Genomic DNA, 14,241 nt, shown 5'->3' on the forward strand with positions numbered 1-14,241 from the left:
AAGTTACCACACTAAGTCATGTTTTGCCATCAGAAAAGGCCTACGTACCCTGCAAGTCACATCCAAGGGAGCCACAGTCCAACTCCAGGGTCCATTTCTGGGTCTAATTTTGGTTTTAGATCATCAAATCCTTTCTGCCCTCATGAAGTCTTATTTGTCTCCTGTTCCATTAAATAAAACATCGAATCTAATATTATATTGTTCTTCGTTTCAGGCCTCCGTAAATAAATTGGAGAATTCATCTCGCCTTTCCCTGTCCCTCTCACTTCACTCTGAGGAAAGATGGAGGGCGAAGCAAGGCACGGGGTCGGCGAGCCCTCTTCCTCCTCCTCAGCCTCCGCCCACTCTCCAAAGGTCGAACCTTTGTCTCTTGCGCACTCTAATTTCCTCTCTCTTTCTGAATTCTTGCGTGCTTTGCGCTGCGGCGCTTTCTATGTCGCCATTTTTTCGCTGGAGAAATGGTCATGGAACTCGCGGCATTTGATCTTTTAGTGTTGGATGGGATGATTGTTTGGTTTTAAAGCTGTTATTTTCCTTAATTTGGATTGTAATTAAGTTGCCTATTTGGAATTCTGTGGAAAGATTAAGTCTTCTGTATGATTTTGGGCTGTCTTTTTGTTCGAGAATTTGGACCTGTGGGTCTGGAAGGGAAGATTTTTGCGGGAGTTGTGTGCAGTTGGATCTATTTGCTGCCAGTTCTCTTTCTCTCGCTTTTTGTTGCTATAGAATTTTGCATACGGGCTGTGATTGGCGTTGAATTGAGAAGATTTCAGGGGTTTTTGTTGATGGTTAGTTGAAGTTTTACATCTGCAGGAGTATCCACTGGAACTGGAGAAGTTTATGGGGACAGAAATGAAAGATAAGAGAGAAGGAAGAGGAATTAAACAAGCATAAGTTGGTGAAATTGGAGGCCTAAGTTCATGATTCCAAAAGTGAAATAGAATGTTAACAAGTCTTTTGCATGGGTTAAGATAGTTATTCTCCGAGTCTCAGAGTCCTAGCCGTAGCAAGAGTCTCAGTTAATAACCTCAGTCTGATCTCAAACTTAATGAATATAAAGAATGCATTACTGATTTTAATCTAATAGGTGTAGCATTGAGAGATTTCATGTGTTTTAGTTTCAAAATTCTCTCTTTGCCCACAATTGGAGGTTTTCTTGGTTTGTGTTAGTGGAATAATCTATTCCCTGATTTGCTTTTATGAATCTTTCAAGAAAAGTCACATCCCATTCCATCTTTTTATTGATGGGTATCTTGGGTTCCACCAATTAACATGGAGGATATATGTATTGTTATCTGTAGAAGACATATCAAATCAAGGGGACTACTAAGGAACTGATCTACCAAAATTTAGATAAAATTCAGTGCAAGTGGATGGAAAACATTACAGTTTTGTTCTATTACAGATGACAAGGAGAAAAATACTAAATGAGATACATATCTTGATAAATGTTAGGTAGAGAGAGATTTTCCACTCTGGAAAATGAAACAGAAGGTGGCAGCGCAATTCAACTGCATGTATGAAGAGATTAAATATGGAGTATTGAATTTCTTCAACCTTTTTTTTTTTCCTTTTTTTTTTTTGTTTGCTGAAGATTGTTCAGAATGATTTAAGTTTGACAGTTGTTTGTGAAGCTGTCTGGGGAAAAAGATTTTGAAATGCTCACTGCTAATGTGCACCAAAAGAGATGCTATTGTTAAAATGATGCATACAACAAATCCTTGTTTGCAAACTGTATACTAGTCTTTCTTTTCCAGAGATACTGTGAAACTCATAGTTGTGATGTCAAGACAGTGCCCAGAAAACATAATTATTTACTGTATGTGGGTTGCTGAATCCAACTCTCATCACTTTGAGTCCTACGAAGAGGTCCATGTGATTCTTTTAGGGTTTCAGGTCAATCAGTATGCCGAACAACAGCTACAAGGTCATCGAAATGTTTTGTCTCAGAGGCTGAATTATGTTAAATGAACTAACCAGAATTTGGTGGAACGAATGCGTAGAAAGAAATACATAATATGCTTGTTTTAATGCAGCTTGTCAAATCTTATGCTTCAAGTATCTCAGTGGAGCTTCAGGGATCATTCATAAGTTATGACCTTAAAAAGGCAAATCATAGTGTTATGAGCCTTTGTTATGCTTTTTCAAAGTGTGGAGATTTCCTACCATGTGGTGCAAATATTTTATTTTTTTCTGGAGGATGTCAAGATCTTGGCTCGGTCAATAGAAACATGTATAGTTTTTTCAAAATCAAGCAAGTTCATGATATGGAGATCTATACACAGACACATATTCATGAGGCTTGTAGATGAATGGTAACAAGACCTGAGTTTGTGCTTTCTATATGAGTTTGTCATTAGCAATTTTCTACAGTGACTCTAAACCACCTTAACACTGCATATCACTCACTTATGTTCTGCTTGGACAACTCCAATGCATGTGATACTCCTAATTTGTTGTATTGAATTGGTCACAAGGTACTATTTAACTTAGACAAATAGACGTTCCCATTGGAAAAGATAATGATGCTGTAAAGAGTTTCTTGCTGGGATGTCTGATTCAGTAATTACCCATTTAATGTGGTATTTTGCATACTGTGTGAAACCTGGACAATCAATTGGACCCAGTAATTGTTATTTGAAAGGAGCATTCCATGTAGAAGTGCAGGTTTTTATCTTGTTGTGGGAGTTGAAGGTTTTATTATCCAATCTGCCAGTACACTACCAATCAATAATTTTGGTGCTCTTCATGAGTCACCACAGGACTTTAGATATGCTCAAGAGATGCCTTCCAGAGAGTGATAATAGGAGCTTGTGACATCCCTGACTACCTACCCAGTTATGTCCAAGGTTTGTGGCCCCTGCAGAGCAGAAGGTTGATGTATGAGACTAAGAAATTGTTGTTATCCCTCTCAGGCATATGAATCTGCTACCTGGGATTTGATAATGATTTTTAATGAGGGGATCATTCTATATGCATGTTTCCATGATAAAGGGATTTGTGTTATCTACCAGCTAAATGATAAGGCTCTCTCAGCTAACATTTGGAGAATTTAAGCAGTTTTTCTGATTACTCATAGGATCGATGGAACTCAAGCTGCTGGTTACCTAGGTTATGAGAATCTGAGAGAGAAGCTGAGAATGTCAATGGACTTTCAAAGTTATCTTGTTTTGATTGTATATGCTAAGACAATTAGTTGGCTTGGCTGAAACTTTTTAGTCCATTTTTTTCATTTCAAACAAATTGTAACAACCCAAAACCTCATCCAAAAAGGTTAGTCAAAAATTATTATTTGGATTCTTTAGTCCTATATAAGAATCCAAAATCTTTCTTGTGATATCCCGAATCTCAAAGCAACTCAAGGCAGCAAAAAAAAAAAGAAAAATAAAAAGCTGAAGACTCCCGAAGGGAGTCTTCTTCTCTACCGAATCCACCATGGATTAGAACTCCTAGGGCTGCCAAAACCCGAGGAGATCCTCTGTAAATAAACCCCTCCTTCCCCCAAGATGAACCACCGATGATCATCACCTCCCTCTCTCTCTTTTCTCCCTTTGGATTCATGGCCTCTTGTGCTCATGCTTGTCGGAAATCAGAGATATAGATGCCGCTAGAGCTCGAGGTAAGCTCTGACTCTTCTTCCTCTCCCTCTACCCTTTCTCCCCATGGCCTTAGGCCTTGCCGCCGGCCCTCGATTTCGTCGAAAAACGATCAAAGACGACATCCGCCCACTACCCCTGTTCGCCCTTTGTCGCTGGCTGTCTGCCAATGCCCACTATCGACCACCCCTGTCGGATCTCCGCATGTGTTGCTGCACCACGTCGAAGCACAAGCCACCAGCCCTCATGTCCCTCTGTTCAGCAAAAAAAAAAGAAAGAAAGAAGAAGAGAAGAGAAGAGAAAAAAAGAAAAAAATGGGAAGAAGAATAGAGAGAGAATTCTCTCTCTTGTATCTCTCTCCAGGGTTTTCTCTCTTTACTCATTCTCTATTTGATCCATGGACCTTAGCATGAACTTGAGATGATGTACCCAAAGAAGTCTGGAATCGCTTCGATATCCATGCAAGATGTCGGACCCAGCTCCAACCATGTCGAATACCTTTAAGATCCACTATTGATGAACCTGTTAATTGATCTTAGCCTTAATCCAATCTATGCTTCATGATTTCTTGATCGAGTCACTTAGATCTGATCCTCGATTAGGAGATCTTGAATTATCCTAATGTCCAGACAGCCTGTTGGACCGACCATCTAATATACAGTCTCCTTTCTTTATGATTAAATTTATTGAATAGGAATTAATGATGCTTTTAATATGTTAAATAGGTTTGATAAGTTTATCGAGTGAAGTTTGAAGGGCTAGGACGAAAGAGGTAAGTAATCCCAATACTTCTTACTTGCTTTTGACATTATCAACTATTTTATCATGAAAAGAATTATTCTATATTTTCATAAAATAAGGATCAAGCATATGCATTGTGAAATTCATAATTTATTATAAAATAGTGATTTATGAATATTTTAATATGAATGATTTTTTATGAAATATGAAATGTATGCCTTGTTATGAAAAGAATGATTTCACGAATGTTTTATTGTTAAAAATTATTTATTGATCATGAGCTCTATAAAATCATCTAGTATCTTATTTATGCATGATTTAAGAAAATGTGACTTGATGAAATATGATTTAAGAATGTTTATTTTAAGGAATATGAAAAACAAAAGGCTCTTAGATAGCTATATACGATCCTGTCAATGGGTAATAGTAATTGTTATATGACCCTGCCAGTGGATGATAGTAATTGGCATACGATCCTGCCAACGGATAATAGTAGTTGGTATACGATCATGCCAACGGATAATAGTAGTTGAATCTCTTTTTCACTCACAAATCAAATCATTGGATAATAGTAGTTGGCACATGATTATGGCCCTGTCACAGGTATAATAGTGATCTTAGCATTTAGTCTGAAAGAATTATTAAGAAGCATGATATGACAAAAGGACAAATAATTTATGACTTTATACATTAAGTTAACATGATTTATGAATTATTTATACTCTGCATTGAAAATTATGTTTATGAACATTGCATGATTTATGCATATGCAAGAGAATCATTGATTTATGATATATTGTTATTATGAAAATTTTATGTTTCAAGTAAAATCATCTTCTCTAAATGATTTATTGATGCATGTATAAACTTATGCTTGATTCTAGTAAGAATGTGTAAGGTTTACTTACTGAACTGGGATAGCTCATATCTTTTTCTTTTTTTCTGTTCAGACGAATAAGGTTAGGAATGAAAGATGATCCACGCTTGAGGGTCTATGCTAGTGAGCTTAGAGATTTTGTAACTAAATCATAATTTATAGGATGATTATGAATTTATAGTGAATTATTTATGAATTTTGAGAAATGGATTGGTATTTGATTTTGGATTTAGTCGCTTGGAATCAATTTTGGTTTATTTGCTTGATGAATAATAGAATTGGATCTTTTATTATGTATTGTTTATGATGGATTTTAGCTGATTATGATTGATAGACTTCGTATTATCGAGGGCAGTACGCCTTGGTAGTATAGCCGTGTTATGTCCCCGATTTGGGACGTGACATATCTAGTGTATGATCAATGTGTGACTAAACACATACCTATATGGATCCTCACATATATCCTCATTTAAGCCCTGATGTCCTCACCGGGCTACGAGTTGAGATTCATTCAAATCTAATCACAAGCACAATGATTAATTTATGGTCAGCCACAACGGACCCATGTTATAGCGTCTCTTAGTCTATATGGGCCATGGAATGGATCCATTTTAACACTATTTATAACAATATAGAGTCTCATCCAAAAAGGGTAACCAGAAGATATTGCTGAGATTCTTTGGTCCTATATAAGTGCCCAAGATCTATCTAGCGCATAGCCGATATGGGACTAAACACATGCCCCCATGAATCCTCACACAATTTTAGGTAGAATGAGCTAAAATTACATTAACTTTACTTGAGAAAGTCCCCAAACATGTACCATAATAAATTAGAAAATATGGTGAGAATTTTGGAAGTCATCTTGATTGTGTTTGTATATTATTAAAACTACATACTAATTAAATGGACTACATGGTTTCTATTAGAGTGGTGAAGATATATTGAAATAACCATTCTTCTTAAAAAAAGAAACAAATAGGTATAAAAAGGTTTCTAGTTGTGGATGTTGTCTAACTAATAAGGGTCATTTCTTGGTGCAATGATAAAAGGCTTGGGCTGACAAGCGCAATTATACAGATTCAAGTCCTAGGGCAGGCACTTTGGGTCAACAAAATGCTAAAGGTTATGTCTGTCCCCAGTTTGTGCCCCTCAGGACCCTAGATTGCTGGGAGACTTGGGAACGTAGCTGGGTGATGGCCATGTTGACCAACAAAAAAAATGAAGTTTTAATCTATGCCACTTTATGAAAACCATGTATTCTAGATGAAATCAAACATGTTTCCATCCTATATAGGCTGAAATACCTATGCATTTTGATTCCTTTCTTTGGTTCGGTAAACCATGACAAAGTTTTTGAGGTGAATGCAATATTATGTCCTTAAAACTCTTTTCTCCTTTTCAGCTATTAAAGGTCAAGATGTATTTGTCTCTGCACTGCTGATTTTGACTTGAACAATTTGTCAGTTCTCATGCAATTTCCCTACTTCTCGGAAATGAAACTATTAGTTTCGAAGTCTTTCAGACAGAGCAGAAAGCAAGGAGACTGTACACAACCTTCAGTTCCCATTGTGACATATTCCAATACTGTTGTTGTTTCTACTTAATCTTGAAATTAAAATATTAAGAACTTGGAGGTCACCTGGGATTTTCACTTGCAGGTTGAACACCAGAACCTAGAGCCAATACATGAAGGAGTTACGTATCTGGACCCTAGTGGGAAACTGACGAGTCACACTCTTCAAATGCCCTCTAGACCTATAAATATTGGCGGTGATAGTTATGATGAACATATGATCAAGACACAACACAGTTTTCCTAGAGGATGTTCATCTGGTGGAGGCCTTTCTCGTGGTTTAAGTTTTAAAAACAAGACAGTCATACTTGATGGTGAGCGAAGCTCCCTTCTAAATCCAGAACCTGGTGGAAAATCAGACAGCAGAGTGGGTCCTGAAAATGCTGTTCTTTCAAACTTTGTTGCAGCATTCTCATGGAAAAGATGTGCATCACTTCCTGCCACACCAGCATCAAATCTGCCTCCTTCATCTACCTCTACTAAAGAAAAGACAACCATTGAACAGCAGACATCCCAGGCGAGTTCTCTTGTCTCAAACATTTTTGTATTGCTTGCTTCTGATGGTTCACTCCAGATTTAGTGTTTTAACTATTGTTGCATGACTTCTTTCCCAAAAGATGAAGTTTCTTGCTAGATATCCTCCTATATAGATGTTACAGCAAGTTATTATGCTGTCTCTAAATGTTTCCTAGGTATATTCATCACGAGACCGTAAACTGACTCTCACTACCATCATTTTTCCTTCTTCTCTCATAGTTTAGGTCTCCTACCCAATTTTACTGTATATCTGTCAATATATCAATCATGGATTCCTTTCAATATGTTCATGTGCAAATGAAATGAACATTTTGACCATTGAGTGAATTTATGCAGAAATGGACAATTCCAACAAAGGTTTCAAGGTCCTTGTCGGTACCTTCGCGGAATGTTGTAATCGTGAGATCTGCATCTTTCCCTAGTCCCAAAGAGATTATACCATCAGAACCTCCGGATGGTAATTTAACAGTCTTGTCTGGATGTGATAGTGGATGCATGACTCTAAATGCTAATTTATCTTGTAGCCATCATCTATTGTTAGCAGGAATATTTATTTTTTTATATCCTCATTTGTAGCTTTACTTTTTGTTTTTATTCAAAAAGCAGGTCAGTTAGGCCCTGTACATGTGGAGGATAATGATGAAGAGATTCCTGAGGAAGAAGCTGTTTGCAGGATCTGTATGACTGGATTACATGAAGGAGAGAGTTGGCTCAAGATGGAGTGCAGTTGCAAAGGTGCCTTAAGGCTTACACATGAAGAATGCGCAGTGAAGTGGTTTAGCATAAGAGGAAACAAGATATGTGAGGTCTGTAGTCAAGAGGTTCTCAATTTACCAATAACGTTGTTACGGGTGCAGAGGTCTGCTCAAAGGGACCATGGTCAGCAACATACTACATCAGGCTTATTGTTAAGCAGGTAAGAATGCTCTATACTGTCATCATGCGTTCCCTTTATCATTTTGTTCTTACTGTAAAATGAGCTCAAAATCAAGCCACTCCCATGTCCTAGGTATTAAGCAGCTATGCTCGTGCATTTTAAACGACTAAATTTTTGTTTGTCCATTGCACAGACTTGAATTTTCTGTTATATTTTAAGAATTATTTTTGCAATTCATTAATTTTTCTATTTGTCTTTTTTCTTTTTTTTTCCTCCAGAACCTGGCAGGATGTGATTGTTCTAATCTTGATTAGCACAATGTGTTATTTCTTCTTCCTTGAGCAGCTGCTGGTATGCAATCTCTGCCAATGTTATAGGAAAGAACTCTGAAGGATATAATAATCATTTGACGCTGTTAACTTGTAAATGTAAATATGTCACTTGAGTGATCCTCTAAATTATGTTTTCCCATTCTATATGATCACTGGACCAGTTCAAAACAAAACCCGCACCCCAAAAAAAACACATTGATCGGATAATTTCATATAATTGATATTTTTCTGAAATAAAAGCACTAGCCAAACATGATGGGATTCCTTTATTTAAGTTGTAGATCCATATTAAAGGTTGTCTAGTTTACTATTGTTATGTAGTAGAGTGTATTTAAACTGCAAAGAGAAAATTCAAAGCAGATAGTTAGGGATTTCAATATTTATGAACTACTGAGTTTGATATGGTGGATTCTGTAATTGTTTTCTCTTTTTTCTTACCTCTGTTCTTGATCTTTCTATCAACTTCTTGCCCTTGCTCTCTCTCTTTTTTCATTAGTTTCCTATATGAAGTCTCCAATTCTAACCACCAAACCACATTATGTTGACAACATGTTGAAATGGAGGGTGCATACAACTAATTGACAGTAGCCTTGCAACCTTTTGAGTTGGAGAGTCATATATTTGATGGTAAAAAAACAAAAAGAGAGGAAGAAGAAGAAGAAGAAGTAGAAGAACCTCTCAATGGATATGAGCTAGGATGCATATGACTATATCCAGGTCATGAAAATTTACATTCTTACATTCTCTTGGAAGGCTAATTAGATACCAGAGTTTTATCCCATTGCACAAAATCGGAGGGCAGTTGAGTGAAACTGAGCACTAATGAGCTTAGCATCCATAGGCTGGGCTATTTAGCTGCTCCATTTTTGGTTTTGCATTACTAGACTTAAGCTTTTAACCATTCTAATAACATTGTTATTCAACTCTCTATACATAAAAATGTGTGTGAGAGCTAGCAGCCTTTATTCATGCACATCAGAAATCATGCTATGGTGGCAACGAGGTAATCATCCTTGTCGAATTGTGGTGCATCACGCATGCATTATCCAAAGGTTAATGTTGGACAAGATAAACAGTCAAATTGTTGTTAGCCGCATTGGGGGGCGGGGGGGTGTGGAGGGAGGGAGATTAATCTTTACATTTATAACCACCCAAATGCTTGGAAGTGGACTATTTAAATGACTTCTGCATCCACTTATGTGACAACTTGAAATTTGCTGCCAATATAATGTATATTTACTTGGAATATAAGCTATTTACTTAATCTGATAATATGAAAACCGCCATTCATTTCTTTTTATAGTCATCCATCATGCAGTTCATATTTGGATTGGTTGCATGCTCACCTGATTTTGCCACCACTAAATCAACATGATGCATTATTTCTTGCCAGCTTACATGACTGATATCTGGTAGGTCTTGCATGGGAATGATATAAGATTAATTCCTGGTCCATCTTTCTTTCTCTCATCTCTTTCTTTCTCACTCACTCACTCACTCAAAGCAGTATTTGCCATCTAATTGGCATGCAACTGAAATGAGATTAATTGAATTCCTAAACGGGGACTGCAAAATTACTTTGTCAAACGTTTAAATCTGGATTCCTGAATCTACTGTTTACCATTCATTCTCTTATGGCATAAAAATATCAAGACATTTAGATTTAGTTATATGTATTATTATGTATACTTCTTCCTCATCCACTCTTTATTGACATCGTGTTGATAATTGGTTTTTCCTCTATCATAGGTTAATGATATGAGATCTCATGCAGTTATGATTGCTGCACCATTTTCATTAACCTTGGCCCTGCTGGGATCAGTGTTTTCAGTTGTCTTAGGTAATCAAGTTTTTCAGAGGAATTGCAATAATTAGTTGTCTTGAGTTCTTAGATAACTTTTTTTTTTTGGCAGCGCGCAGAGAGTATGTTTGGGCATATGCAGCATTTCAGTTCTCACTTGTGGTCATTTTTCTCCATCTCTTTTATTCTATGGTGAGTAGTTTGATGATATCCCGTTTGCTTGAAGTTCAAAATTTTGATTGTTCCTTTCTGTTGTTTCTCACTGTTGTTCCCTGTTTTATATTAGAAAGGATTAATTATACTCTGGCTATAAACTATATTAGCTCAAAAAGATGTTAATGCTTCAACAGTGGCTCTCAATATTTCCACTTTACGTGTGGCTGATTTTAGATGTTATTGTACATATGAATTGTAACTCATATTGATCTGTAGCCCCAGTGATATTCTAATGTCCTTAAATCAACTCGGGTCAACTATATATTCTAGACTTCTAGTCATGATCAGATGCATGCAAATCATGTTTAACGAATTTCCAGTGATGGCATTTTAGTAAACTACGAATATAGCACATCCTTTGTTGTTCATACATGACATGGATCATAGATATATTGATTGAGATGAATGAACAGGGCCATATATGAAAAGCGCATACATCATATACCCATGAAGGAAAAGGATTGGATTCTGAGTCAAAAAGTTCGTAAAGATGCAGACTTAAAAGAAGGTCAACACATAGTTGTGAAGCCAACACTGAATGGGTAGATATGCGCCAGATATATAATAGGCCAAAAATAGATTGAATCATTGAATTCTGAGTTAAAAATAGATTGAAGTGGTTGTTATTCTACTTGCAATATGGTATTTTATTGAATAATCTTTTGTATTTATTCTTATTGCTCGGACTGTGTTTTTGTTTTAATCATGCATGGATATGAAATCTAAATAATTGCGCAGGCAATGTTTTCTTGTAGAATAATGTAGGGAAATGAAAATACCTTTGGAAACTTTCACAAATGTATGGTGCAACAACTCCCTAGAGTAAGATCGTTTAGTTAATACTATGTGTTTATGGCCAAATTTACTGAATATGTATATAGAAGTAGTTCTTGAACTTAATAAAGACAACTGGAAATCTAGTTTTGCTTTCTGAGATCAAATTCTCATAACGGCCATGTGATTAGGACTGAAGGTTTTTAAGTTGCCTGAAAGACAACCAGATATAGGCCCTTTATTGGCTTATTATCTTTTCCTGCAACATCCAGCCTCATTTCTTTATCTTAACAGTTTTATCTCCTTCAATGCAGCTCAAACTAAAAGCAGTTTTCGCTATCCTCTTTGCATCATTTTCGGGGTTTGGAATTGCAATTGGAATGAATTCATTTTGTCTACAACTTTTTGCTTGGAGGACTCGTGCTATGCAAGCACGGATGAATGCTAACCCAGTTTAATGGAGTGAGCTCTGTAACATATAAGATTGCTATCTTTGATCATGTACACAGATTGCATCGATATTGTTTTGTTCTAGACCAGACAGATACTTCACATATCAAATTTTGTTTCTTTAACTAAACATTAATGGAAACTTGAAGCATAGAGTTTATGTTAGCACACAAATATTTCTTCTACACCCATGAACTCTTTTGCACGTCAGTTGGTTTGAACCAAGGTTTTAAACCTCGAGGGATGAGCTGTCCCTTTTTTTTTTCTTATTGAATTGGACGCCCCTTGATCTCGATCTCATCCCATTCTGATATTTGGGATAGGGGATGTTTCAAAATGTATCGATCAAAATATTGAGATAATAAGAGGACAGTTCTATCCCAGCATCTAGGATGGTACCTCATCCCAGCATCCTCTACGATGTCCCTCACTGAGACTTGTATGCCAACCTGTGCTTGTTTAGCCAAAATTACACTAAAAGGAAGAGCTTTGTATGCCAACCTGTGCTTGTAACAACTACCGGCATTCATGGATTGGGGGTTACCCTAATTGCATTGGACTGATGCATTGGCAATTTACAGCACTGTTAAATTGTTGAATATTTACACAACATCTAAGCATACATTGTTCTGCCTGCCAAAAAGCACTGCAGTACATCACAAGGGCAAGACTCATGGGGACAGATTTGGTGTGCGCCCCCCAAATCAAATCCTACTTCTGCAAAATGAAATTAACCAAGGGCTACAGCCTGCCTAAAATGGCCAATCACGGCTTCCCTTTAATATGCCATGGGATTAGGGTTGATGAGACAATATAGAAAAGCTAAAGCCAGAAGGTTGTCATCATTAGGAAGTTGAGGAAATTAAGAGATTATTTGCATACATATTTACACAAATATTGTTTGTGGTAACCCTTCAGAAGATCATATACATTAGCAATTGAAAACTCTGGAGAAATTCAAATGCATGAGCAAAGCTATATGCACTTTGTTGGAGGAAGAACCAGTGTGACTATCATCTTGCTTCTTAACCATGGTGTGAAGAAGGTGCACTTACATATATCTTGACAAGATATATGCAAAGAGAACTCTTAGAATACCACCAACCTTTCAAACTCCAATTTCTGAACAACAATACCATTCAATACAAGCTCTGAACTGAAAACCTCTGCACCTGCTTGTCAAATTTGGTGTATATGTGTGCATAAACCTGCTGGCTTTCTGAGGCTTGAATTTGCCCATTTCAATATAAATTTAGTTTCAGGACTAAAAGCTTACCTTTCTAAGAAAAGGGATGCAAGTCTCAGTCTGGTTGGCATGAAATAATAACAAGGTGATCTGGTACTTCGATCTCCTTCATTTTTGGATTTCCAATTCTTTCCAATGGCTTAACAAATTTTAAAGAGATTAATATGATATTAATGCGTTTGATATTAGAAACTAAAACTACAATTGACAACTAAAATGTTTATCAGTTAGCTCAATCAAAGATTACAACTCAGTTTCTTCCTTTTTTTTTTTTTTTAATTTTCTGATTCAGCAACATATTTTTCTTGCTTTCCTTCACGTTATTGCCAATATGGAGCATGAATGCGATGAATCTTGTGGCCTTGTGGGCCTAGGCGTCCGGTAGAAGGGGGATGCCGGTAGAAGTAAATTCGTGACTCTTCCATTTTCATTAAGGGCATTTGGTCTAGTGGTATGATTCTCGCTTTGGGTGCGAGAGGTCTCGAGTTCGATTCTCGGAATGCCCCTTTTAAAGCTTGCTGCTCAAGTCTCAAGTGTTTGTTGGAGATTGCAGCAAGGTTTGGCTTTTGATTAGGAGATTTTGAGTATTTTTCTAGTTTTTATCGTTCAAGTATTTGTTGGAGAGAATTACAGTAGGGTTTGACCTTTGATTAGGAGATTTTGAGTATTTTTCTAGTTTTGGTTGTTCCAATATTTGTTAGAGAGAATTGCAATAGGGTTTGACTCTTGATTAGGAGGTTTTGAGTATTTTTCTAGTTTTAGCCGTTTTGCTCAAAAGTAGGGTTTGACTTTTGATTAGGAGGTTTTGAGTTTTTTTTTAGTTTTGGCTGGTTTGTTAGAGAGCATTGCAGTAGGGTTTGGCCTTTGATTAGGAGGTTTTGAGTATTTTTCTAATTTTGGCCGTTCAAGTGCTTGTTGGAGAGAATTGCAGTAGGGTTTGACCTTTGATTAGGAGGTTTTGAGTATTTTTCTAGTTTTAGCCATTTTGCTCCAAAGTAGCTTGCTACTCAAGTGTTTATTGAAGAGAATTACAGTAGGGTTTAGCCTTTGATTAGGAGGTTTTGAGTATTTTTTTAGTTTTGACTAGTTTGTTGGAGAGAATTGCAGTAAGGTTTAGCTTTTGATTAGGAGGTTTTGAGTATTTTTCTAGTTTTGACCATTTTGCTCAAAAGTAGATGTCATCCTCTTATAAACTTTACATCAGAAGGCATTATTTAA

At 36.6% G+C, this 14,241-nt stretch overlaps 1 protein-coding gene and 1 non-coding gene across 12 annotated transcripts; both read left to right on the forward strand.

Annotated features, from left to right (window-relative positions):
- Positions 1 to 195: 195 nt before the first annotated feature.
- Positions 196 to 11,962, forward strand: LOC105057695 (uncharacterized). 11 transcript variants are annotated; one of them, XM_073248442.1, is made up of 10 exons: positions 197 to 354; positions 6,620 to 6,803; positions 6,876 to 7,104; positions 7,198 to 7,307; positions 7,664 to 7,784; positions 7,931 to 8,243; positions 8,483 to 8,555; positions 10,286 to 10,376; positions 10,450 to 10,529; positions 11,642 to 11,962. In XM_073248442.1, the coding sequence occupies exons 2-10, from the start codon at positions 6,687 to 6,689 to the stop codon at positions 11,783 to 11,785; spliced, it is 1,278 nt and encodes a 425-aa protein (XP_073104543.1). In that variant the 5' UTR covers positions 197 to 354; positions 6,620 to 6,686; the 3' UTR covers positions 11,786 to 11,962. The 11 variants fall into 11 exon arrangements, with proteins under 11 accessions (XP_010938685.1, XP_010938686.1, XP_073104543.1 ...); XM_019854910.3 differs by adding an exon at positions 4,322 to 4,368 and having other exon boundaries at positions 217 to 354; positions 6,876 to 7,307; XM_010940380.3 differs by having other exon boundaries at positions 6,876 to 7,307.
- Positions 11,963 to 13,457: 1,495 nt separating this feature from the next.
- TRNAP-UGG (transfer RNA proline (anticodon UGG)) lies at positions 13,458 to 13,529 on the forward strand. Its single transcript has one exon. It is a non-coding gene; the product is annotated as a tRNA-Pro (tRNA).
- Positions 13,530 to 14,241: the final 712 nt, after the last annotated feature.

Source organism: Elaeis guineensis, chromosome 14, assembly GCF_000442705.2.
Source record: "Elaeis guineensis isolate ETL-2024a chromosome 14, EG11, whole genome shotgun sequence".
NCBI lineage: Eukaryota > Viridiplantae > Streptophyta > Magnoliopsida > Arecales > Arecaceae > Elaeis > Elaeis guineensis.

What these genes read in the sequence shown, in the direction of transcription:
- LOC105057695 (XM_010940380.3), top strand. Translation starts at nt 6,687, where the DNA reads ATGCAATTTCCCTACTTCTCGGAAATGAAACTATTAGTTTCGAAGTCT. An exon ending in ACCATCAGAACCTCCGGATG is followed by an intron (nt 7,785 to 7,930) that starts GTAATTTAACAG and finishes TTATTCAAAAAG; the next exon opens with CAGGTCAGTTAGGCCCTGTA. An exon ending in TCAGGCTTATTGTTAAGCAG is followed by an intron (nt 8,244 to 8,482) that starts GTAAGAATGCTC and finishes TTTTTCCTCCAG; the next exon opens with AACCTGGCAGGATGTGATTG.